The sequence below is a fragment of the Salmo trutta genome, chromosome 10, assembly GCF_901001165.1.
Source record: "Salmo trutta chromosome 10, fSalTru1.1, whole genome shotgun sequence".
Taxonomy (NCBI): domain Eukaryota; kingdom Metazoa; phylum Chordata; class Actinopteri; order Salmoniformes; family Salmonidae; genus Salmo; species Salmo trutta.
Genome location: NC_042966.1, coordinates 30,315,607 through 30,339,639, shown reverse-complemented (window position 1 = coordinate 30,339,639; position 24,033 = coordinate 30,315,607). Strand labels below are relative to the sequence as shown.

The 24,033-nt window shown below is 44.2% G+C and overlaps 1 protein-coding gene across 24 annotated transcripts in view; it reads left to right on the top strand.

Annotated features, from left to right (window-relative positions):
• LOC115201553 (neurexin-1a) overlaps positions 1-23,266 on the top strand; it is a 539,338-nt gene extending 516,072 nt beyond the window's left edge. For 14 of the 24 annotated variants that reach the window (XM_029765293.1, XM_029765279.1, XM_029765275.1 and 11 more), the window contains one exon: positions 21,216-23,266. In XM_029765293.1, coding sequence (XP_029621153.1) covers positions 21,216-21,523 — 308 coding nt within the window. In that variant the 3' untranslated portion in view covers positions 21,524-23,266. The remainder of the gene's footprint in view (positions 1-21,215) is intronic. The other 10 variants (XM_029765287.1, XM_029765276.1, XM_029765286.1 and 7 more) reach the window with 1 other exon arrangement.
• Positions 23,267-24,033: the final 767 nt, after the last annotated feature.

Below are 24,033 nucleotides of genomic sequence, written 5' to 3'. Positions count from 1 at the left end.
AAATTGCCCAAAAGACCAAATGTTTACTCATACCAGATTCAAACCATTGGACTCATGTTGTGCTCTGTTCAACAACAACAAAAATCTGGGGATTTACACTAGGCACTTATCAGGCTTCCTCTAATCATTGTGAGTTTATGAGCATATAATCAAGAAAGAAGACTAGAATCTGATACAGGATGAATATTATATATATTAATCATTAATATGAATACCTTATTGCTGTCACGTCCTGACCAGTAAAGGGGTCATTTGTAATTGTAGTATGGTCAGGGCGTGGCAGGGGGTGTTTGTTTTGTGTGTTTTGTGTTTTTTTGGTTCTAGGGGATTTTGGTTCTAGTTTTCTATTTCTATCTTTCTTTTTCTATGTGTGGCCAGGTATGGCTTCCAATCAGAGGCAGGTGTCTTTCGTTGTCTCTGATTGGAAGCCATACTTAGGCAGCCCGTTTTTCCTGTGTTTTTGTGGGTGGTTATTTTCTGTATAGCCTGTGTGCCTTATGGAACTGTTTCATCGTCTGTTTATTTTGTTTTGAGTGTTCTTTCAAATAAAGAAGAAAGATGAGCACTATACCCGCTGCATTTTGGTCACCGTTCATCGACGCCTGTGACAATTGCCCCCTGTTTTCCTCTTATTGTTACAGTCTATTCGTTTTTCTCAAAAGAAAACCAGGACTGAGGATCAGATACAGTTCACAGCAGAAAGAAAGTATAGAAATCACTAGTTTTCTGTGTGCACCTTTTAATTTTTATGACGACATTAGCACACATTTATTAACATATTAACCTACTTGGCATACATTTCATCATGCCATTCATCACTGTATCCATATCCCCCCACCCATCCATCCATCCAGGACTTCTTCTTGCTAAAGCAGCCACTTGGGTTGTGTCCAAATTGACAAACTATGGCTCTGGTCAAAAGTAGTGCACTATATAGGAAATATAGTACCAATTCGGATGCACCCTGAGTTTAGCTGCGGTCATGCAGAGACAGAAAGCTTCCATATGCCCTACTCTCATTTCCTGTCCCTCTCTCCCTTGGACCCAGACACGCTCACACTGAGCATTATGGGTAAAAGGGCTCCAGATCTCCGCTGCACCATTTACTTGGAAGGTCAAGCACGGTTTATTAATCATCACAGCATTGGTTGAACTCATTTCATGCTCGCTCGGTCAGGTCTGTGTTCAATTCACAGTCCTGTGAGCATTATCAGATAGCCAGAGTCACTCTGGGCTCGCACATGCATGCCTGAAATCAGACACACTCAGGTCCACACTGAGGGTCATGGACATAGAATTACATAGGCCAAGGCCAGCTTGCCGTACTGAAAGTAAAGGGAGGGATGGAGGTAATCGATGGATGAATATAGGGGTGAATGGCGTCACCTCTTCTTCTCAAGGACAAATGGCTAATTAAAGAAGTGACGGAAGATTGAGTTAAGTTAATATCTAAGGACAGACTTAATACCTGACTTAAGTGTAAGGAAAAGATGGAGGGATGGATGGGTAAATAAAGGAAGCATGTGAAGAATGGATGATGTCATTCAGGACATTCAGCTAATTAAGGACAAATGTAAAACCATTCTTAAGTTAATATGTTAGGAAAGTAGCAGCTCAAGCAGTGGTTGAGTTGATGGAGGGATGGGGTCACTTCTTCTTAAAGGCTAAAATTAAAGTAACTCTCCAGTGTTTCCAGATTTCTATTAGATATGACCTATAATTAACCTATAATTAATTACATATGAGTGAAATTGTTTTCCTTCCAAAAAATGGTAATGAAGTAAATTAAAAAGCAGATTTTCTGTGTTGGAATAGTGTGGGTGTATACCGGTCATTAAAAATATGCATGCGAGTAGACCACTGATTGGACTGCTCATCCTCCTCAGGAGGCCAACAACATTATTTTGGTATAAATTAACAGAACATGAAGTGAGATTTTCACTGGACAGTTGCGTACTTTAAGGACAATTGTAACACCTGTTTGTTACTTAACACAGCTTACAAATGCAGTAGGATGATACAAATGATCTGTCTGTTCGTGAAGGAAGAGATAGAGAGATGAATGGATGGCATTACTACTTCTTCTCTCATTTGAAGAGGAGAGATTATAAGTAATACCATTTTGTGTTGGGCCTTCTGGAAGGAAGCTATACTCCAGCAGTAGGTTGCTACATTGACCTTTCTACCAGGGCTGATCCTCTGCTGTGGTGTGACAAGTATGAGTTTGACAGCTGGTGATTGTGGTGAGGAAATGATGGCGCTACTGTACAACTAATCTGTGTGGATTACAGTGATGTGTCAGTAAGCTAGCCAACCTCATTTTAGCTAAAGACATACAAATATTGTAGTCATTTCGTTGTAGGAATATGGGAAAGAAATATGAACCTTTTGACTAATACAAAAAATAACAACTTTTTCAAATAGGGGGACTAGATACATAAAGTGCTTTCATATCGAAACAATAAAACAGAAATATATTAAAATACCCTCAAATAAAAGGTGAACTTCTGTACTGTCCCCTCATGAAACATTTGATCTCAAAACCAAAATGCTGGCATATAGAGCCAAATTTTACAAATAAATACAGAGGGGAGTGTACTTCATCCTAGCTAGGTAGGTTTACAACCATAGTCCTGGGTGGGATACTACATTACCATCTATCTATCATGTTACATGGATGGTTATAGCTGACTAAACTGTCCTGGATGTAGTACTGAATTGTAGTGAACATCCTTAAAGGGCAGGTAGCATAAACGTAACCACATGTAACATGAGGATTTACATTAGTATACACATCAAAGTCCCAATGCGAAGTTACATCTCACTTTTCTATTTTTGCCAGTTATTACATAAAACCCATCAGAATTCCGAAGAATGGCAAAGTCATGTCGGAAAATGTTTTTCGACAAAATACCAAATACATAGATTCCAGATGTCAGGCAGCTAGTGTGCTAGCACTAAGCCAAGGCGGAAAAAGTCACAAAACTCAAATCTCCCTACAGCCTACTTCTTAGATACTTCTCAGAGAACATGCCATAAAGTTGACAAGAAAAAAAGTAGAACAGACGAGGTACTACACAATTAGCAGGTATGATTTTGTCTTTTGTTTTGAGGCCACGGCAAGAAGGCACCAGAGCCTGTCGTGCTAACGGGTTCCCACTAGATAACACAGCCACAAAGTCTGTGAAGAGCATGAGGATGCTAACGTTAGCCAGCTTGAGCTAGGTACCGAGCTAGCATACGAACTAGGTATCACAGAGTAGATTCTCCATTTGATGTTGAGAAATAGTGCATTGTGGGCAGTTTAGAAGACATCTGGAAATAAGTTGGTAAATATGTAATAATCCCAAAACATAACCAGTTTTGTAGTTGTAGGTAACCAGATCGTGACTGACTATGTTACTAAGTCTTTGACCACACTAGTGGCAATTTTAGCATGTAAATCTTCTTGGGTCAAACAAAATAATTGTTTTAGATGAATGCCAGCAAAAGACTAAACAATACATTAATTGCACTATAACGGTGACAGTGCCCACAAACTGTTAGGGCCTACATAAAGCTGTCCCAACAGCAGAGCTTTCTTTGCAGCACCATAGTGTGAATCCTTACCACTGCTACACCTGGCTATCAGCGGAGCCTTGTCTGGCAACGAAACAGTTCATTCAGCCTCATATACTGCCTTTAAAAAAAACATATCTCATATGGCTGACTTTTTTAAACAAATGCGGTTTCTACTGACAATTGAGATGTACAAACTACGGCATAAGGGGACAACGAGCGGATAAGAGGCAATCCGTATTTTAGTTTAAGACATTAATGAGCGAGCTAAATATAACTATTTGTTTAGCACTTATGAAATGTATAGCGACAGAATTCAGAACATGGGCCATTCTTACAGTATTCTCCCTGCACACCAAGTCAGAGACCTAGGATAAATAAAGGGGGCATATACGCAGACAATGAAAGCTCTTACAATATTCAATACATTTTTCTAAAACAGGCTATAGGCTACATGTACACCACCAGGTCAGAACAGTAGGCTAAATGATGAGGGGGAAAGGGACCAAATTATTAACGTGAGGCACATGGGCAAATTACAGCTTACTACACACTTAGTATTACTTTCTTAGCTACAGTATACATATCTCCCTGGCATATTACATAATTTTAGCAGCAGCATACAAAACTGTACATTTTGGACTCACCTTGTTATGCTGTGCTCACTTGAACAGGAAGGTGGCGCGGCAGTCCTTGTGGGCAAATTGTGTCATCAAACTTTGTCATAAAAGTCTGGTATTCTCTGGGTTTATGGTGTGTTCAAGACAACTAGGAACTCTAAAAGAAATAATGTTGAATCATGACGTCAGTGATCTTCAGGTCAAAGCTCTAGAAAGAGGCCAGAGTTTCGAGCTGGAGCTCGTTTTTTTTTCGAGTTCCCAATTGTCTTGAACTCACTGAAGTCTGAGATTTCCCAGCTCCGAGTTTCCAGTTGTTTTGAACGTGGCAGAATTCATGCTAGATTGACAGCATGGCCAATGCCCATGGTGTTGAATGTTTATCCTTTTAAGCTTGGAAAAGATACCCTTAAACCCAGACTTGGATGACACACCCACTCCACTGAATAGCAGGCTAGTGATTTCTTTGCAAATGCTTGCAGTTAGCCTTCCAATCCACTCATTGTTGAATTTGGGGTTTATGTCCAATGGACGATGAGCACCCATACGTTTTATCTATAATTTCTCTTTATATGACAAGGATTGAAAAGGATTTGCCAGTAGATTGTTGACGTGATTCATGATGATGACTGCTTGTCTAGCTTGCTAGCTAAGATTTTGAAAGTATGCTGACATGATCAGTCCAATCAAATCTAAGGTAGATATAATGTGATTTGATTTTTATCATTTTATCTGTTGCCAATGACCTTGAGCCTTCTTGGATGGGCACTTTTAATGTAACTAACTCTATGGCAGCACCCAAGGGGCTTGAATTTTTGAGCTCTCCCCGTAGATTTTGCGGTGACGTACACTACCGTTCAAAAGTTTGGGGTCACTTAGAAATGTCCTTGTTTTTGAAAGAAAAACACATTTCTTGTCCATTAAAACAACATCAAATTGAACAGAAATACAGTGTAGACATTGTTAATGTTGTAAATGACTATTGTAGCTGGAAATGGCTGATTTTTAATGCTATCTACATAGGTGCACAGAGGCCCATTATCAGCAACCATCACTCCTGTGTTCCAATGGCATGTTGTGTTAGCTAATCCAGGTTTATCATTTTTAAAGGCTAATTGATCATTAGAAAACCCTTTTGCAATTATTTTAGCACAGCTGAAAACTGTTGGTCTGAATAAAGAATAAATAAAACTGGCCTTCTTTAAACTTGTTGAGTATCTGGAGCATCAGCATTTGTGGGTTCGATTCAGGCTCAAAATGGCTAGAAACAAATAACTTTTTTCTGAAACTTGTCAGTCTATTCTTGTTCTGAGAAATGAAGGCTATTCCATGTGAGAAATGGAAGATCTCATACAACGCTGTGTACTACTCCCTTCACAGAACAGCGCAAACAGGCTCTAACCAGAATAGAAAGAGGAGGGGGAGGCCCCGGTGCACAACTGAGCAAGAGGACAAGTACATTAGAGTGTCTAGTTTGAGAAACAGACCCCTCACAAGTCTTCAACTAGCAGCTTCATTAAATAATACCTGCAAAACACCAGTCTCAACGTCAACAGTGAAGAGGCGACTCCGGGGTGCTGGCCTTCACAGTGTCTGTGTTCTTTTGCCCGTCTTTGCCCATCAAAATTATATATTTTTTTAGCTAAACAGGTGGGGCTCAAAACAGGTGGGGCAGAATAACGGGTCGCCACTGGACCACACTGTGTTGTTACTTTCTTGAGTAAAAACTCTTGCTTCCTACCCTTTAACTGTAGTACTTTATAGTACTATTACTATTAGTACAACACGCTCCTGTACTGTATCGTACTATATTTTTCCATCCCAAGGATGTCAAATCCCAATATACTGTATGTATTGTAATATAACTGTATCTCTTAGGTTAACATACATGCATATTTCTTGTCAAACCAGTGTACAGTAAAGCAAGAATTGTATAGACCTACAGTAAATCCATCCAGGTGTAGATGATAAACGACAGGGTAAATGACAGTGCATAACCAGAGCACATCTCTCCATGCCATCAATCCCACTAAAGGAAGGTCAGTCGGCCCTGTATACGTTCATTATAGTCTAAGTAGTGCTGTTTGCTCCGTTACTTCACAACAAGGAGAACATGAACAGGCCTCACCCTCACCTGAAGCAACCCTTTCCCCTTTCCGCCTCACCGGTCCTCGCTCTCTATGTTCCTTCCTCAGCACTCACATCCCTCCTTCCTTAACTCCCTTTCCCCATCCATGTTTTCCCTTTCATCCACATCCCTTCTCCCATTCCCTACTCTCCATTTCTCCCCCTCACTTACCTCCCCCCTCTCCAATCCCATTCCCTGTTCCCCATCCCTTACCCTGTCCCCCCCAACCCCACGCTCTCACTCCCATTGCAAATTGTCAAACAAATGAACCCCTTCGCCAGGGACAAATGAGGAGAAATAGTCTTTAAAGAGGACCATTTATTTAAATCCCAACTGACAGGGTGGAATCTGTGATCCCATTTCGCTCCTCCTTGAGAGAAGTAGAGGATGAAGGGGGTTTGCATCGACCATTTCAAAGCTATTTAAATGAGTAGTCCCAGTGCAACACCGCTAATGTTACAGAGAGAGAGAGAGAGCAATAGAGAGAAAGAGACAGAGAGATGGGGGGGCAGAGAGAGCGAGAGAGAGACGGGGGGCAGAGAGAGAGAGAGAGAGAGAGAGCAGAGAGAGAGATGGGGGCAGAGAGAGAGAAAGATGGAGAGAGAGATTACGCAGAGGGAAAGCTGAGAGTGAGAGAGACAGACAGAGAGAGAGAGAGAGTCTATATTATTTAAAAACTTTTGTGAGTGTTTACTTGCTTTGGCAATGTAAACATGTTTCCCATGCCAATAAAGCCCTTTGAATTGTATTTAATTTAAATTGAGAGAGAGAGCGAAGAGAGAGAGTGTGTGTGTGTGTGAGAGAGCGAGAGAGAAAGACAAAATGCAGAAAGAGGGAGAAAGAGAGAGAGAAAGATGGAAAGAGAGACTGCTGAGAGAGAGAGATGGGGTCTCCTTAGGTTGACATCTATAGAGGAAGAAAGAGACCCAGCTAGAATTAAACCGAGAAGAGAATCCTCCAATAACGTCTTTAATTCAAAGCAGAGACATATCACCATAGCTGTCGCTTCGAGGACATACAGTATACCATCAGAGCTACTAGACCACCTTTTCAATACCTAATTTTGCCTCATTTCATTCCAACTACCTCTCTCAGTGCCTTTCATACTCCGACACTGCCGCAATTTAGTGCCATGCCATTACGTTCTGCTCAATCATATGTATATATCATGGTGAATAAGAGTCATATGATATCTGCTTGTCTCATTTTCTGTCTCTTTTTTCCCGATATATTGGTATATCTCCTATCTCTCTCGCTGAAACCCCAACCCAGCCACCCATCAAGGCTCCGACAGCCTTGCTGAGGGGAAATGACTTGTGACTAAATGACTGAAACATTACACGTTGTCGGAGGGTTATAAAACATGAATAAAACAGCAGGGGGTTTTATTATGGCCAGGAAATGGTCAAAAGTAGTGCACTATTTAGGGAATAGAGTGCCATTTGGGAGGCACACTAAGAGTTTCAACCAGATATGAAATGAAGAGAGGGAGAAAGGTTATTCTGGTAGCTTTTACATCAGTTCACTCCCTTAAAAGTTTCCCCCTTCAGTTCACAGTATCTTTCTCCCATCACGATATCTTTCTCGCTCTCGCTCTCACTCACTCTCTCTCCCCTTTCTCTCTATTACTCACTCTTTCTAGCTATCTATCTAGCTTCACCTTCCACACCCCTCCCATCTCTCTCTCTCACCCACCCACCTCTCCCTGTCTCTCTCTCTCCCCTGCTGTACCGTCATGAAGCTAGGCTCACCACTTTAAGGTTGTTTTTTGTCCATCTAATTTTACCCTTGGGTACGCTTGAGTAGAGTTTATAAGAGCGGCCATAATTTTAAACACTTGTTTCAGGCGCCATTTCTCCCTGGGTTTATAATTTCCTTCGCTTTGCCTTGGTGATGGACTGTTAAAGAAGATACAGGCAGATGCGGAGAGGAGAGTTAAGCATTCTGGGATGGGAGTGATATGGGATGGCACTACCTCGACATACGATTAATTAGTTGAGGTTCCACACTCAAAAAAGGGCTTTTCAAAGTTCCTTTATGCTATTTTACTCATTAAGGACAAAAAAAAGACCAACATTTTGTCTGTTAAACAATCGTCAGTGTACGTGACTACCTCCCCATAACAACTATCTTTCTGTCTCCACCCCAACTAAAGGAAGGAAAGGGAGGGGGTCCAGACATACACCAACCCTCCTCCTGAATAGCAACCCTCTAGCTGGATTTTGCTTCAAACTAATCCTAATCTTATACATCTGATTCTACTAATTAGCTGCTCACCATGACCTTGATTAGCTGAGTCAGGTGTGTTACAACAGGGAGATACAGTTGAAATCGGAAGTTTACATACACCTTAGCCAAATACATTTGAAATGAATTTTTCAACATTCCTGACATTTAATCCTAGTAAAAAAATCCCTGTTTTAGGTCAGTTAGGATCACCACTTTATTTTAAGAATGTGAAATGTCAGAATAATAGTTGAGAGAATGATTTATTTCAGCTTTTGTTTCTTTCATCACATTCCCAGTGGGTCAAAAGTTTACATACACTCAATTAGTATTTGGTAGCATTGCCGTTAAATTGTTGAAATACGGTTGGGTGAATTTTGGCCCATTCCTCCTGACAGAGCTGGTGTAACTGAGTCAGGTTTGTCGGCCTCCTTGCTCGTACACACTTTTTCAGTTCTGCCCACAAATGTTCCATAGGATTGAGGTCGGGGCTTTGTGATGGCCACTCCAATACCTTGACTTTGTTTTGTTTTAAGCCATTTTGCCACAACTTTGGAAGTATGCTTGGGGTCATTGTCCATTTGGAAGACCCATTTGTGACCAAGCTTTAACTTCCTGACTGATGTCTTGAGATGTTGCTTCAATATATCCACATAATTTTCCTCCCTCATGATGCCATCTATTTCATGAAGTACACCAGTCCCTCCTGCAGCAAAGCACCTCCACAACATGATGTTGCCACCCCTGTGTTTCACGGTTGGGATGGTGTTCTTCGGCTTGCAAGCGTCCCCCTTTTTCCTCCAAACATGATGATGGACGTTATGGCCAAACAGTTCTATTTTTGTTTCATCAGACCAAAAAAAGTACGATCTTTGTCCCCATGTGCAGTAAACCGTAATCTGGCTTTTTTATGGTGGTTTTGGAGCGGTGGCTTCTTCCTTGCTGAGCAGGCTTTCAGGTTATGTCAATATAGGACTTGTTTTACTGTGGATATAGTTACTTTTGTACCTGTTTTCTCCAGCATCTTCACAAGGTCCTTTGCTGTTGTTCTGGGATTGATTTTCACTTTTCGTACCAAAGTAGGTTCATCTCTAGGAGACAGAACGTGTCTCCTGCCTGAGCGGTATGACGGCTACGTGGTCCCATGGTGTTTATACTTGCATACTATTGTTTGTACAGATGAACGAGGTACCTTCAGGATGAAACAGACTTGTGGTGGTCTACATTTTTTTCTGAGGTCTTGGCTGATTTCTTTTGATTTTCTATGATGTCAAGCAAAGAGGCACTGAGTTTGAAGGTAGGCCTTGAAATACATCCACGGGTACACCTCCAATTGACTCAAATTATGTCAATTAGCCTATCAGAAGCTTCTAAAGCCATTACATATTTTTTATGGAATTTTCCAAGCTGTTTCAAGGCACAGTCAACTTAGTGTATGTAAAATTCTGACTCACTGGAATTGTGATACAGTGAATTATAAGTGAAATAATCTGTCTGTAAACAGTTGTTGAAAAAATGACTTGTGTCATGCACAAAGTAGATGTCCTAACTGACTTGCCAAAACTATAGTTTGTTAACAAGAAATTTGTGGATGTTACGGCTTGGTAGTCGTGGAGGAGGAATGAGGCGCAGGAAGCAGCGAACACAGGGTAGTGGTGTTTTTAATATACACTCACACAAAAAACAAATGTTCCCACACACAGGGGAGAAAGTACATACGGCGTCAAAACAACGTCGACACAAACATAAGTCGTCTGTCAAAGAAACAATCATTAATCCCGCACGAACAGGAGCGGGCCAGCTAAACTAAATAGCCCCTCTAATGGCTAATTGACCACAGGTGTCACAAAATAAAAAAAGGGAAAAGCAAAAGGGAATCGGTGGCAGCTAATAGGCCGGTGACGACGACCGCAGAGCGCCACCCGAGCAGGAGGGGGCGCCACCGTCGGTGGGAATCGTGACAGTACCCCCCTCCTGACGCGCGGCTCCCGAAGGCGCCGACACCGGCCTCGAGGTCGACCCGGAGGGCGAGGCGCAGGGCGATCCGGACGGAGGTGGTGGAACTCCCTCAACATAGATGGGTCCAGGACGTCCGCCGCCGGCACCCAGCACCTCTCCTCCGGGCCGTACCCCTCCCAGTCAACGAGGTACTGTAGGCCCCTCGCCCGGCGTCTCGAGTCCAGTATGGCCCGTATGCTGTACGCCGGGGACCCCCCGATGTCCGGAGGGGGCGGAGGGACCTCCGGCACCTCATCTTCGTGAAGGGGACCAGCTACCACCGGCCTGAGGAGAGACACATGAAACGAGGGGTTAATACGGTAATAGGAAGGGAGTTGCAACCAATAACACACCTCGTTTATCCTCCTCAGGACTTTGAAGGGCCCCACACACTGCGGCCCCAGCTTCCGGCAGGGCACGCGGAGGGGCAGGTTCCGGGTCGAGAGCCAGACCCTGTCTCCCGGTGCGAACACGTGCGCCTCACTGCGGTGGCGGTCAGCACTCCTCTTCTGCCACGCACTGGCCTCCTTTAGTGAGTCCTGGACGGCTCTCCAGGTCTCCTTGGAGTGCTGGACCCAGTCCTCCACCGCAGGAGCCTCGGTCTGACTCCGGTGCCATGGTGCCAGGACCGGCTGGTAACCTAACACACACTGAAAGGGTGATATGTTAGTAGAGGAGTGGCGAAGTGAGTTCTGGGCTAACTCAGCCCAGGGAATATACCTCGCCCACTCCCCTGGCCGGTCCTGGCAATACGACCTCAGGAACCTGCCCACCTCCTGGTTCACCCTCTCCGCCTGCCCATTGCTCTCGGGGTGATAACCGGAGGTCAAACTGACCGAGACCCCCAGCCGCTCCATAAACGCTTTCCAGACCCTGGATGTGAACTGGGAACCTCGATCAGAGACAATGTCCTCCGGCACCCCGTAGTGCCGGAAGACGTGGGTAAATAGGGCCTCCGCAGTCTGCAGGGCCGTAGGGAGACCGGGCAATGGGAGGAGACGGCAGGACTTAGAGAACCGATCCACAACCACCAGAATCGCCGTGTTCCCCTGAGAGGGGGGAAGATCTGTCAGGAAGTCGATGGACAGGTGCGACCATGGTCGTTGTGGAACGGGGAGGGGCTGTAACTTCCCTCTTGGTAGATGCCTAGGAGCCTTACTCTGGGCACACACCGAACAGGAAGAGACATAGGACCTCACGTCCTTATCTAAGGTGGGCCACCAGTACTTCCCCCTTAGACTCCGCACTGTCCTCGCCTCACCAGGATGACCCGCAGTGGGTAGCGTGTGCGCCCACCGAATCAAACGATCACGAACACCGAGCGGCACATACATGCGCCCCAAGGGCACCTGCGCAGGCGCAGGTTCTAACACCAATGCCTGCTCGATGTCCGCGTCCACCTCCCATACCACAGGGGCCACCAGCCTAGACGCTGGAATGATGGGAGTTGGATCGATGGGCCGGTCCTCCGTGTCATAGAGACGGGACAGCGCGTCGGCCCTAGTATTCAGGGAACCCGGTCTATAGGAGATGGTAAACCTAAACCGGGCGAAGAACATGGCCCACCTCGCCTGATGTGGATTCAGTCTCCTCGCTGCCCGGATGTACTCCAGGTTTCGGTGGTCGGTCCAGATGAGAAAGGGGTGTTTAGCCCCCTCAAGCCAGTGCCGCCACACCCTCAGAGCTTTAACCACTGCTAGCAACTCCCTGTCCCCCACATCGTAGTTACGCTCCGCCGAACTGAGCTTCTTCGAAAAGAAAGCGCAGGGGCGGAGTTTCAATGGCACACCCGAGCGCTGTGATAGCACGGCACCCACCCCAGCCTCGGACGCGTCCACCTCCACTACGAACGCTAAAGACGGGTCCGGGTGCGCCAACACGGGTGCGTCGGTGAACAGCGTCTTCAACTTCTTGAAGGCTCCGTCCGCCTCCGTCGACCATCGCAAACGCACCGGCCCCCCCTTCAGCAGTGAGGTAATGGGAGCCGCTACCTGGCCAAAACCCCGGATAAACCTCCGGTAGTAATTGGCAAAGCCTAAAAACCGCTGCACCTCCTTCACCGTGGTTGGAGTCGGCCAATTACGCACGGCCTTAACGCGGTCACACTCCATCACCACCCCCGTGGTGGAAATGCGATAACCCAGAAAGGAGACGGCTCATTTGGAAAACTCACACTTCTCAGCCTTAACGTATAAGTCATGCTCCAGCAGTCTACCAAGCACCTTGCGCACCAGGGACACATGCGCGGAGCGGGTGGCGGAATATATCAGGATGTCATCGATATAGACTATCACGCCCTGCCCGTGCAGGTCCCTGAGAATCTCGTCAACAAAGGATTGAAAAACGGCTGGAGCATTTTTTCAACCCATACGGCATGACGAGGTACTCATAATGGCCTGATGTGGTACTAAAGGCGGTTTTCCACTCGTCTCCCTTCTTGATACGCACCAGATTATACGCGCTCCTGAGATCCAGTTTTGTGAAGAACTGTGCTCCGTGAAATAGATTCCACCGCCGTAGCGATGAGAGGTAGTGGGTAACTAAACCCCACCGTAATAGCGTTTAGACCTCGGTAATCAATGCACGGACGCAGACCTCCCTCCTTTTTTTTCACAAAAAAGAAACTCGAGGAAGCGGGTGAGATGGAGGGCCGAATGTACCCCTGTCCCAGGGATTCCGTGACATATGTCTCCATAGCCGCAGTCTCCTCCTGTGACAAGGGGTACACGTGACTCCTGGGAAGCGCAGCGTCAACCTGGAGATCTATCGCACAATCCCCCTGTCGATGAGGTGGTAATTTAGTCGCCCTCTTTTTACAAAAAGCGATCGCCAAATTGGCGTATTCGGGGGAATGCGCACGGTGGACACCTGGTCTGGACTCTCCACCGACGTGGCACCTATGGAAACTCCTAGACACCTACCTGAACACTCCTCTGACCACCCCTGGAGAACCCCCTGTTTCCACGAAATACGGGGATTGTGACCAGCCAGCCAGGGGATCCCCAGCACCACCGGAAACGCAGGCGAATCAATAAGGAAAAAACTAATGCGTTCCTTATGATTCCCCTGCGTTACCATGTCCAGTGGCACCGTAGACTCCCTGACTAACCCTGACCCTAATGGCCGGCTATCTAGGGAGTGCACAGGGAAAGGGGAATCTATCGGCACCCGCGGAATGCCCAGCTTAATGGCAAGTCCACGGTCCATAAAATTCCCAGCTGCACCTGAATCGACTAGCGCCCTATGCTGGGAAGAGGGAAAAAATTTAGTAAACAAAACAGGTAAAAACACGTGACCAACAGGGGTTTCTGGGTGAATCTGGTGCCGACTCACCTGAGGTGACCGAGAAGTGTTCTGCCTGCCATCTCGACTCCCAGACTGGCTCCTCCTGCACCGGTCGGCCGTGTGTCCTCTCCGACCACAGCTGGTGCAGGAGGAGCCACCTCCTCCGGTGCCCCTTTGCACGGCCCCCCCTACCTCCATAGGGGTAGGGGCGGGGGTGCACGGGGGTGGAATGGGCAGGACCCTCTCCGAACGCCCGCGGGCAGCCAGCAAATTGTCCAGTCGTATGGACATATCTATGAGCTCGTCCAGGGACAGAGCTGTGTCCCGACAGGCCAGCTCCCTGCGGACGTCCGCCCGGAGACTGCAGCGGTAGTGGTCTATGAGGGCCCTGTCGTTCCACACCGCCCCAGCAGCCAAGGTCCTGAACTCCAGCGCGAAGTCCTGGGCACTCCTCGTCTCCTGCCTGAGGTGGAACAGCCGTTCACCCGCCGCTCTTCCTTCCAGAGGGTGGTCGAACACGGCCCGAAAGCGGCGGGTGAACTCTGGGTAGTGGTCCCTCGCCGAGTCTGGACCGTTCCAGACCGCATTAGCCCACTCCAGAGCTCGGCCCGTCAAGCAGGAAACGAGGGCACTCACGCTCTCCTCCCCCGTGGGAGCAGGTCTGACGGTGGCCAGGTACAGCTCAAGCTGGAGCAAAAATCCCTGGCACCCAGCCGCCGCCCCATCGTACTCCCTCGGGAGCGCCAAACGAAGCGCGCCAGAGCCAGACGTCATGGGGGGCGAAGATGGCTGTATCGGGGGATGTGGAGGTGGAGAGAGGATACCACTTCTCTCCCATCGGTCCATCCTCTCCATCATCTGGTCCATTGCCGATCCGATGCGATGGAGGACTGTCGTGTGGTGGAGTACGCGTTCCTCCATCGAGGGCAGAGGAGTGGCCGCTGCTCCCGCTGATTCCATGCCTTTTATCTTGGTGCGGGATTCTGTTACGGCTTGGTAGTCGTGGAGGAGGAATGAGGCGCAGGAAGCAGCGAACACAGGGTAGTGGTGTTTTTAATATACACTCACACAAAAAACAAATGTTCCCACACACAGGGGAGAAAGTACATACGGCGTCAAAACAACATCGACACGAACATAAGCCGTCTGTCAAAGAAACAATCATTAATCCCGCACGAACAGGAGCGGGCCAGCTAAACTAAATAGCCCCTCTAATGGCTAATTGACCACAGGTGTCACAAAATAAAAAAAGGGAAAAGCAAAAGGGAATCGGTGGCAGCTAATAGGCCGGTGACGACGACCGCCGAGCGCCACCCGAGCAGGAGGGGGCGCCACCCGAGCAGGAGGGGGCGCCACCGTCGGTGGGAATCGTGACAGTGGAGTGGTTTAAAAACGAGTTTTAATGACTCCAACATACGTAAGTGTATGTAAACTTCCGACTTCAACTGTAAAACCAGGTAGAAATCCCTGCTCTATTATAAAACAGCAGAGAGATAGACCTACGTACCAAACAAACCCATAAAATGGTGGATCTACAGTATATTTACTGCATGAGTAAAGCTAACCGATAACTGATGGGTTGTTCCATGGGTCAGGTGTTTGATTGTGTTGGACTACACTCTAATAATCCTTAATGTACATTTAGGGTTGGTTTTAGGTTATATTAAATGCGTATTGTACATCTACTGCATTTGTGACGCTAACCAGTGACTCATGGGATTCAGAGGTTGTTCCATGGGTTGTGTTTCATAGACACCATTGGTGCTGGACTACAGACTAATAATCCTTAATGTACTGTACATGTAGGGTTGGTATTAGGTTACAGTATATAGATTGGCCACTGTATATCTACTGGTAATGACACTAACTGATGATTCATGGGTCGTGTGTATAGTTTGATAGACCTCATTGGGCGCTGGACTATTAGTCTGATAATCCTTAATGAAGGTTAATCTGTCTGGACAAAGACACATCAGAGTCAGCACAATACAGACAAGAGCGCTGTTACAACGCTAAGTAGTGAATCTCACTGTTCTCTGAACTCTATACTCCCTGCCCATCCCAGTTTGCTAAGTAGTGAATCTCACTGTACGGTACTCTATACTCCCCCCCAGACCAGTCCACTCATTGAAGATAAATGAATCCTTCATTCGCTGTAATAACAACAAATGGACTACAGTTTTAATCCCGTGCTCGGACAGGAAAAAATTGGGCGGGAATTGAGCTGGCAACCTGAGGGTTGCTGGTATCAAAACCTAAATGCCATTGCCTGCCATTGTGCCCCTTGAGCAAGGCACTTAACAACACACAACAACAGCTCCCGGTGCGCCAAATGTGGCAGCCCCCTGCACCTCTCCCAAACAACAAAAAAGTGTATGTGCTTGTGTATGTGTGTGTGTCTTTCTGAGCAGTTGGGTTAAAAACGGAAGTCAAATTTCGTTTGGACCTTGTGTGCAATTGACCAATAAAGTAATCTTCATCTTATCTATAAATCGTTTTAGCTCATGTCCTTTTCTTTAACCCTCTGTTCATTAAACTTGTTGGAATATCAGATGAAACTGACACACAAAAAAAGAAGAGGGAAAAAAATATATCAAAGTATAAAATCCTTAATCCTTGTCATACCATAGTGAGGTAGCTACATGGTTCATCTGATGTTCATGTCTTTGTTGTTGCGGAGCAACACTGGTCCATTATTTCCTTCTTCTATATCTTCTCTACATCTTCAAAATTGGTCCCTATTAGCATGCATTATGTGCTAATTGTACTGTACAACAGATGCTTGGGGTGAAGAAGGACAGGAGAAGAGCTTATGTTTCACGAGATTAGTATAGAGAGTAGAAGAACAAACTGATAGATTCAAGACATGCAGCAGGCAAAAGTAATGCATTTCTATTATCTCTATAAATCTCTCTATGATCCCTAGTGGTACATTGAGATATGTTTCCATTAGATCAGTGATGTGTTGTTGTTGCCCACTGGTTCTATATAATATTTGCAACACATCAATGATGGGTGGGGGGGTGGGGGGGTATCAGAAGGGAGAGGGAGACTGAGTGGGTGGTATTCTCCCCCAGTGACTCCCATTGGCATGTAGCCTAGCAGTTAGAACATTGGACCAGTAACCGAAAAACTGAGCCAACTAGGTAAAAAATATCTGCCCTTGAGCAAGGCATTTAACCCTAGTTTCTCTCGGGTCACCTTCGATAATGTCTGATCCCATGCCGTGACCCCACTCGCCGAGGGTGTCTCAGGCAACTAGCTCTTACAGTCTCACGTCAGAAACAGACGTTCATCCATGTTTTTCAAACAAATAATTTCAAAATGTTTACGTTTAGGCATTAACTCCATATTTTTAAGGTTAGGCTTAAGGTTTGGGATAGGCTTAAAACAAAATCTAAAAAACGACTTTCTATTGCTGGATTTGAACTTGCAACCTTTGGAGAGGCAGATTAATCAATAATTTCTGTTGATGCTGAAAAAAGACTTTTGATTGTGTTGAATGGCCTTTTCTATTCAAAACATTGGAAACTTTAAACTTTCCAGCTGAAACAATACATTTTATAAAACAAGAAAAATATACACAAATAATACACGATCTGATGAAATTGCTTTAGAAAGGGGCTATAGACTTGGATGTCCCCACGACCCCCTGGCAATTGTAACTGCTTGCAGAAAGAATTAGACAGGACCCAAACGTAACAGGTATCAGTATTGGTAAACATGAATATAAACTAAAGTTATTTGCAGATGATCTCCTGACCAATTTTGAATACTCAAAAATCTTAGGTTATAAAATTAACATGGGAAAAAACTAAATAATGGCAATATAAGAAAAAAACCTCACAATCTACAGCAATCCTTTATGTGGACCACAAAAAAATATGAAATACTTAGGATGCTTAATAAGTGAAAACAAACAACAAATATATAAAGATAACTCTATTCCATTACTCAAAAAGCAGATCTAATTACATGGAATAATCTTATCCTAAATCTTACAGTTAGAATGAACCTCTTTAGAATGGCATGGCTACCAACGTTTTTATATTTATTTTCGGTAATACCAATTAAAACTAAACGCATAGAAACCGTAAATGATTTGGTAATAGGAAATATATGTATTTCCTAGACAGCTTTAAAAAGCAATTTTGGGTTGACCAATATTTTCAAATACATTCAACTTAAAAGTTTTATATCACAAAATGTTCATTTGAAATATTTTTTTACTGTATACAAAATCTTGCAGTGAGCCTGTACAACTGACAATCTCGTAGAAACAAATATAAACTATTGGAACCAAGATATAAAAATAACTGATATTGACACAAGATGGAGGGAATGTTGGAACTTAACTAACGAAATTACAGTTAAAAAAAATGTATGCTTAATCCAGTATAAATTTATGTATAGAATTTATTATAAAAGAGACAAATTCTACAGCACAACGGCAGAGTCATGTCTGAAGTGTAAAACTACTAATTACTCAATAATTCATGCCTTCTGGGAATGTTTCAAAATTCAAAAAGTTATGGGCGGAGTTGGGAAGATGGATGTCAGAGGTACTGCAATGTAAATGTACTTTTAATTTGTCTGTCTTTATATTTGAAGACATTATATATGAGGGTGCAGTGAGATACCCAATGGGTTGGACAATACTCTTCTCATCGATTATCTTTAAAAAACGTATACTCAAAAACTGGAAATCAGCCAATCCTCCGTAGTTCACGCAATAGAAAGGTCAAATGCTTTATTATCAAAAAATATAAAGAGAGTGGGCAATGGAGAGAAACAAAATGGTGCAGTTTGAGGCCATGTGGCAGAAAGTAATAAGGGATATACTGTAGGGGTGGGGGCTAGTTGGTCTGACCAGGTGTGATGTAGTGATGCTTGTATGATGTAGCTGTTTGTATGTATATGTAAGTAATAACTAAAGGAATCAGGTAACAGCACTCACTGTTGCCCCTAATTTCCACATCATCTCCCGGTGTCCTCAGACATGGATTGAGGTCGAATACTGACTTGTATCATGGGTGACCTGGCTGCTCTCAGGGGGAGTGTGATAGACAAAAAACCCATTTCCATTTCACCATACACTGTACAGGTTACAAACTTGTACATGTGTGAAACAGGACAAATCAAGCTCCCCTTATTTGACCTTTTTGAATGATTTAAAATGAAAGTACAAGTTGTGCACGCTTGATCTTCACTCTGAATCAGGACAAGTGAGGACAACAGGGTTGTCACAGCCCAGTTGTATGAACCACTCCTGGAGTGTCCGACATAGCCCTCCTGTGTTCACCCTTACCTATGTCACCGCCACCCTCACTGCGGGCGACGGTTGACAAGACGGCGGGCGAGGTCAGGGAGAGGTTGGTTGACTGGCTGCATATGAACACAGCTCCATATGAACAAGTAACTCTCTCTGTTTCTCTTTCTACCTCTCTCACTCTCTCCTCTCTCTCTTCTTTCTCTCTCCCTCTCTCTACTGCTCTTCCTCCCTCCTCTTCCCCCACCTCCTCCCCTTCACACCACCAGCCACCACATTATCTCCACTGTCGAATCTTTGACCCTGAACCGAAGAATAGATCGAAAATGTAACACAAGTAGCTAACCCACTGTAAACTCTCCTCTCTCTCCTTTCACAATGTTAGCTGGAGGAGGGGAGTGTCGCCAGCGTGTCAGCTGGTGGCTTGTGCCCACAAGGCCAGCGCCTTCTTCACACCTGTCTACAAGGATAACTTGGCTTGTCACGGGCAAAGCTAATCTGTTGCTAGGCTCAGTCACACTCAATCTCCTAGCTGCGCTTGCTCTCCTCTCGTCTTGTCCTTGAGTGTCTGCTAGCATTGTTAACTGCTCACCTGCACTACTGCACTCTCTTCTCCTGTCCTTGCATTTGTGACTATGACCCAAATGGCAGCCTATTTCCTAAATAGTGCCTATGTACATTATATATATTGTTTTTACCTCTATTTAGTCCTTATGGGCCCTGGTCAAAAGTAGAGCACTATATAGGGAATATGATGCCATTTGGGACACATCCTATGTCTGTTGTTAGCATACCTGCTCTAGCGCTCCAGTCCAGGGTTTCTCATGAGCTGTAATCTTGCCATTACGTTGTGCACAGGAACCTGAAGTCAGAACATGAACCACTAAGTTAGGTAAAGGTATAGAGGAATAGAGGAGGAATAGATGAGGTGAGAGTTTAAAAGTACTTAATCTAAGGAGGGCATTAGCACAGGGAGAGAGGGAGAACGAGAAAATGAGAGAGAGAGAGCTCGACATCGAGAAATAGAAATGAGAGAGAGAATGGGAGAGAGTGATATGAACGGGAACAGTGGAGAGGCCTATCAGAGAAAGCTGATGGAAGATGGATTATAATTTGGACGGCACTCGGAACACAAAGAGGGCTGTCTGATATCTAATCAGCTTCCCATTCAGTCGGTGCAAATGGCTCCCAAAAGTGCAGTGTAGCTCAGTTATTAATCCGCTGTTATCAAACATTTAGAGTTCATTACAGAGACCGCATTGGCCATTGCCAATTCATTTCATTCATTGAAAATGAAATATACTGAAATTGATGGGGATCATTATGTTGCTAATTTGTAATTTGCATCATAATGACGAAGCTGGTTCTCTCTGGATGGCCTGTTGTTGGTGACTATGAATCATTGTGGACTGTCAAAATGTTCTCACATCCCTACTCTACCGTATGTGGGTGAGCTCATCCATGTTATGAGTGATTGTTGGTAGGTGCACTGGTTATGAGTTACTCATACAAATAGAATGAAGTGACTCTGTTGGTAGGTGCACTCAGGTCAGGAGATCTGGAATCTGCTAGCACACCTTGAGGCTGTTTTCATAGTGGCTAATGATATTGATCATACTGCATATTGATGTTAATGCACCTGAGAGAAATCCATTCACTTTCTGTTGTCATTGTGTGAAATCAATGAAGGTGAAAATAAACTTTCCATTGTGTTACTTATTTTTGAGTATTTGTCAGAAGTATATAAGCTATGGAATGTGTTCTGTGTGGAATGGTATAGGCTTCCTTGTGTTGGATATGAGCTACTTATAATAACTCCACTTCCCCTCTCTCTCTCTCTCTCCCCTAACCCCCTCCACTACCTCCTCACTCTCTCTCTCTCCCCTAACCCCCTCCACTTCCTCCTCTCTCTCCTCTCTCTCTCTCTCTCTCCCCTAACCCCCTCCACTACCTCCTCACTCTCTCTCTCTCCCCTAACCCCCTCCACTTCCTCCTCACTCTCCTCTCTCTCTCTTTCTCTCCCCTAACCCCATCTACTTCCTTCCTTCCTTCTCTCTCTCTCTCTCTCTCTCTGTCTCTTTCTCTCCCCTAACCCCCTTTCTCTCTCCCTATCTCTCTCTCGTCCTCTCCACAGCTAACCCAACAGGTCCGGCGGTGAAGGGCTACCCTGGTCCATCGGAGGGGGTGTTCCGTGAGTCCAGCAGTACCACGGGGATGGTGGTTGGCATCATAGCGGCAGCCGCCCTCTGTATCCTCATCCTGCTCTACGCCATGTACAAATACCGCAACCGGGACGAGGGATCTTACCATGTAGACGAGAGCCGCAACTACATCAGTAACACATCGCAGTCCAACGGGACGGTGGTGAAGGAGAAACCACCAAACGCCGCCAAGACTTCCTCTAAGAGCAAGAAGAATAAAGACAAGGAGTACTACGTGTGATCCTTACTGTCTCTGGTCTTCACCACTGGCCCCTCGCAAAGATTGGACCAATTATTCAAACTTTTTATGACTCAAAAAGACGAATCCGGAGATCGGAAGACCAATAAAAAGTGTATAATAACGAACAAACAAAATTAAACAAAAACAACAAAAGAACATTTAGTCTTTCATTTTATCTAAGACATGGTGGGTGGTGGTATACTGGAAAGTGAAAAGGAGTAAAAAACGAAACATCTTCCTTTAGATTCTTCTACCCAAGCACACTGGACTATAAGAAATAGCACCAGGGAGATGGCGGTACTGTACTGGACTATACTAATGATAAGAAAGAGGGTCTCAACCTTATGGCAAGCCGTAGAATAATCAGATAATCAACCGAAGTACCTATACATCATGGATCAACAAACAAACTAACCAATTAACATCATCTGTGACTTGTTCTGTTTATTACCAGGATATTGGTTGGCCAATATCTCACTCTCGAAGTTTGAGTTAAATGCGAGAGGAGAAATATACAATATTACAACAACAAACTCCAATGGTTTCATGTTATCATTTACATATTCTGTCTTTGTGTTTGTTGGGATCTTTACGAGAAAATACATAAAACACAAAACGCATTAGTAAGGTACATAAAGATAACCCAACTCCAAACATTTCCGACAACGGATGACGAGTGAAAGAAAAGAAAAGAGATCATGGGAAGGCAAGGCAACAGTAAAGAAGGAAGTGAAAGGATAAAGATGGTACGTTTGTTTGAGGAATCAGCCAAAGTATTTGCACTTTTTATAGTGGCAGTAATGGCCCAAAGCAGACTAATATAAAAAATGGCCGCCCGATCTGTTAACAGTGCAAAGACAAAAGGGCCTACGATTAATCTTGATCTTGAGAGACTTATGTCAAGTTCTATTCAAGATTCATCTTTGCCAGTTAAGAATTCTGGACGACTTGGTTTTCAACATCAGTGTGGAATCTAAGGCAATGTGTTTAACAGAATTCTGGAAGGAGAAGTCGGAACGTTCTGAACGCGATCATTCTGATACTGGAACTCCATGCACGCAAAACGTATCTTATTACAGTTACAGTACATATGTTTATATACAGTACAACCACATCTATATGTGCTTTCTGGACTGTGACAAAGTGGTGTTTTATAGCCTGTTGTATAGATGACCACGCAAACTATATCTGCTCCTCCTCCAACCATTTTTGGAATAAAAAAAAAGAATAAGAAAATGACAAAAACACAAAATTAAATGTTATTAAGTGTTGCTAGATATAGAAGATTTTACGATGACATCGATCCGCAATGCCATTTTTTGGGGGATTATTTAATTATTCATTCCGCCTTTATACATGTGTTCCTGTTGAGTTTTTATACAAATGCCAACCTGATCTAATAGATATATTAACCCAGCCCAGTGGTAACCTGACTTGGTCCTCAAACTCTACAAGGCAATGATAATAGTGTACAGCAGAGGCATGGCATGACGATGACATGCAGGATGAGGTAACGTCTCCAGGGTTTCACTGCCTTTCTCCCCATTCCCGCCCCCTCCCAATTGCTGGGGCAATAACAGTAACAGACTGCCTTCCTCCCAATACCTGCCCGCCAAACTAAACCTAGCTACTTGAGAATGAAGACCTATATTCCGAATGATGATGATGATGATGTATGTGTTTCCAAGTGGTCCTATAATATGATTGTCCAGTGTACGCTTGGGCTGACGGAAACAATCTGAAGAAGAAATAAGACAAAGAAGCAACCATTTCAACCGTTTGTGTGTTTGTACTGTCATTCTAATGTCAATTCTATTCTGCTTTCCTGACGACCAGATGTACTTGGAATGAGTATGAGGAGAACTACTATGACCTATAAATAATTATGATTATGAATTCTTCTTTGTTTGTTTGTTTCTTTTGTTTATTTCTACCTGTGGTATTTTTTTCTACGGTATTTTATGTTCAAATTGTGACTATTTCTTTATTATTGAAATCAAAGTAAAATTTATTATGGAAAAAATAGTTTTGAAAAATGAAATGAATAAATGAAATAAAATATTACCTAAGTGAACTTCAGTTGAGGAAATTCATTAAACTAATGTGTGGGTGCTATGGTAAGATCATTGTGAAGTGAGACATGTGTATTGTTAATTACTAAATGGTTAATTGGTTTACCTTTCTGTTTATTTTTCTTTGTTATGTGTATTGTAATTCATGTCAATTCTCTTCATTTCCTAGAATTATCTGTACATTTTATCCTAGATATAACTACTTAGCTAAATTATACACTACTTTATTAATCCATGCATTCAATAACTAGCTGTACACTGAGTGCCAACTACAAGTTTAGATCACATTTGTAGTTGACATACTTGTAGTTATTTATGGCCAATAAAACCTATGGGAGCTATAGCATGCCTGTGTCCCAAATGGCACCCTATTCCCTTTATAGTGGGGAGCCCTATTCCCTATATACAGTAGTGCACTACTATGGGAATAGGGCTCCT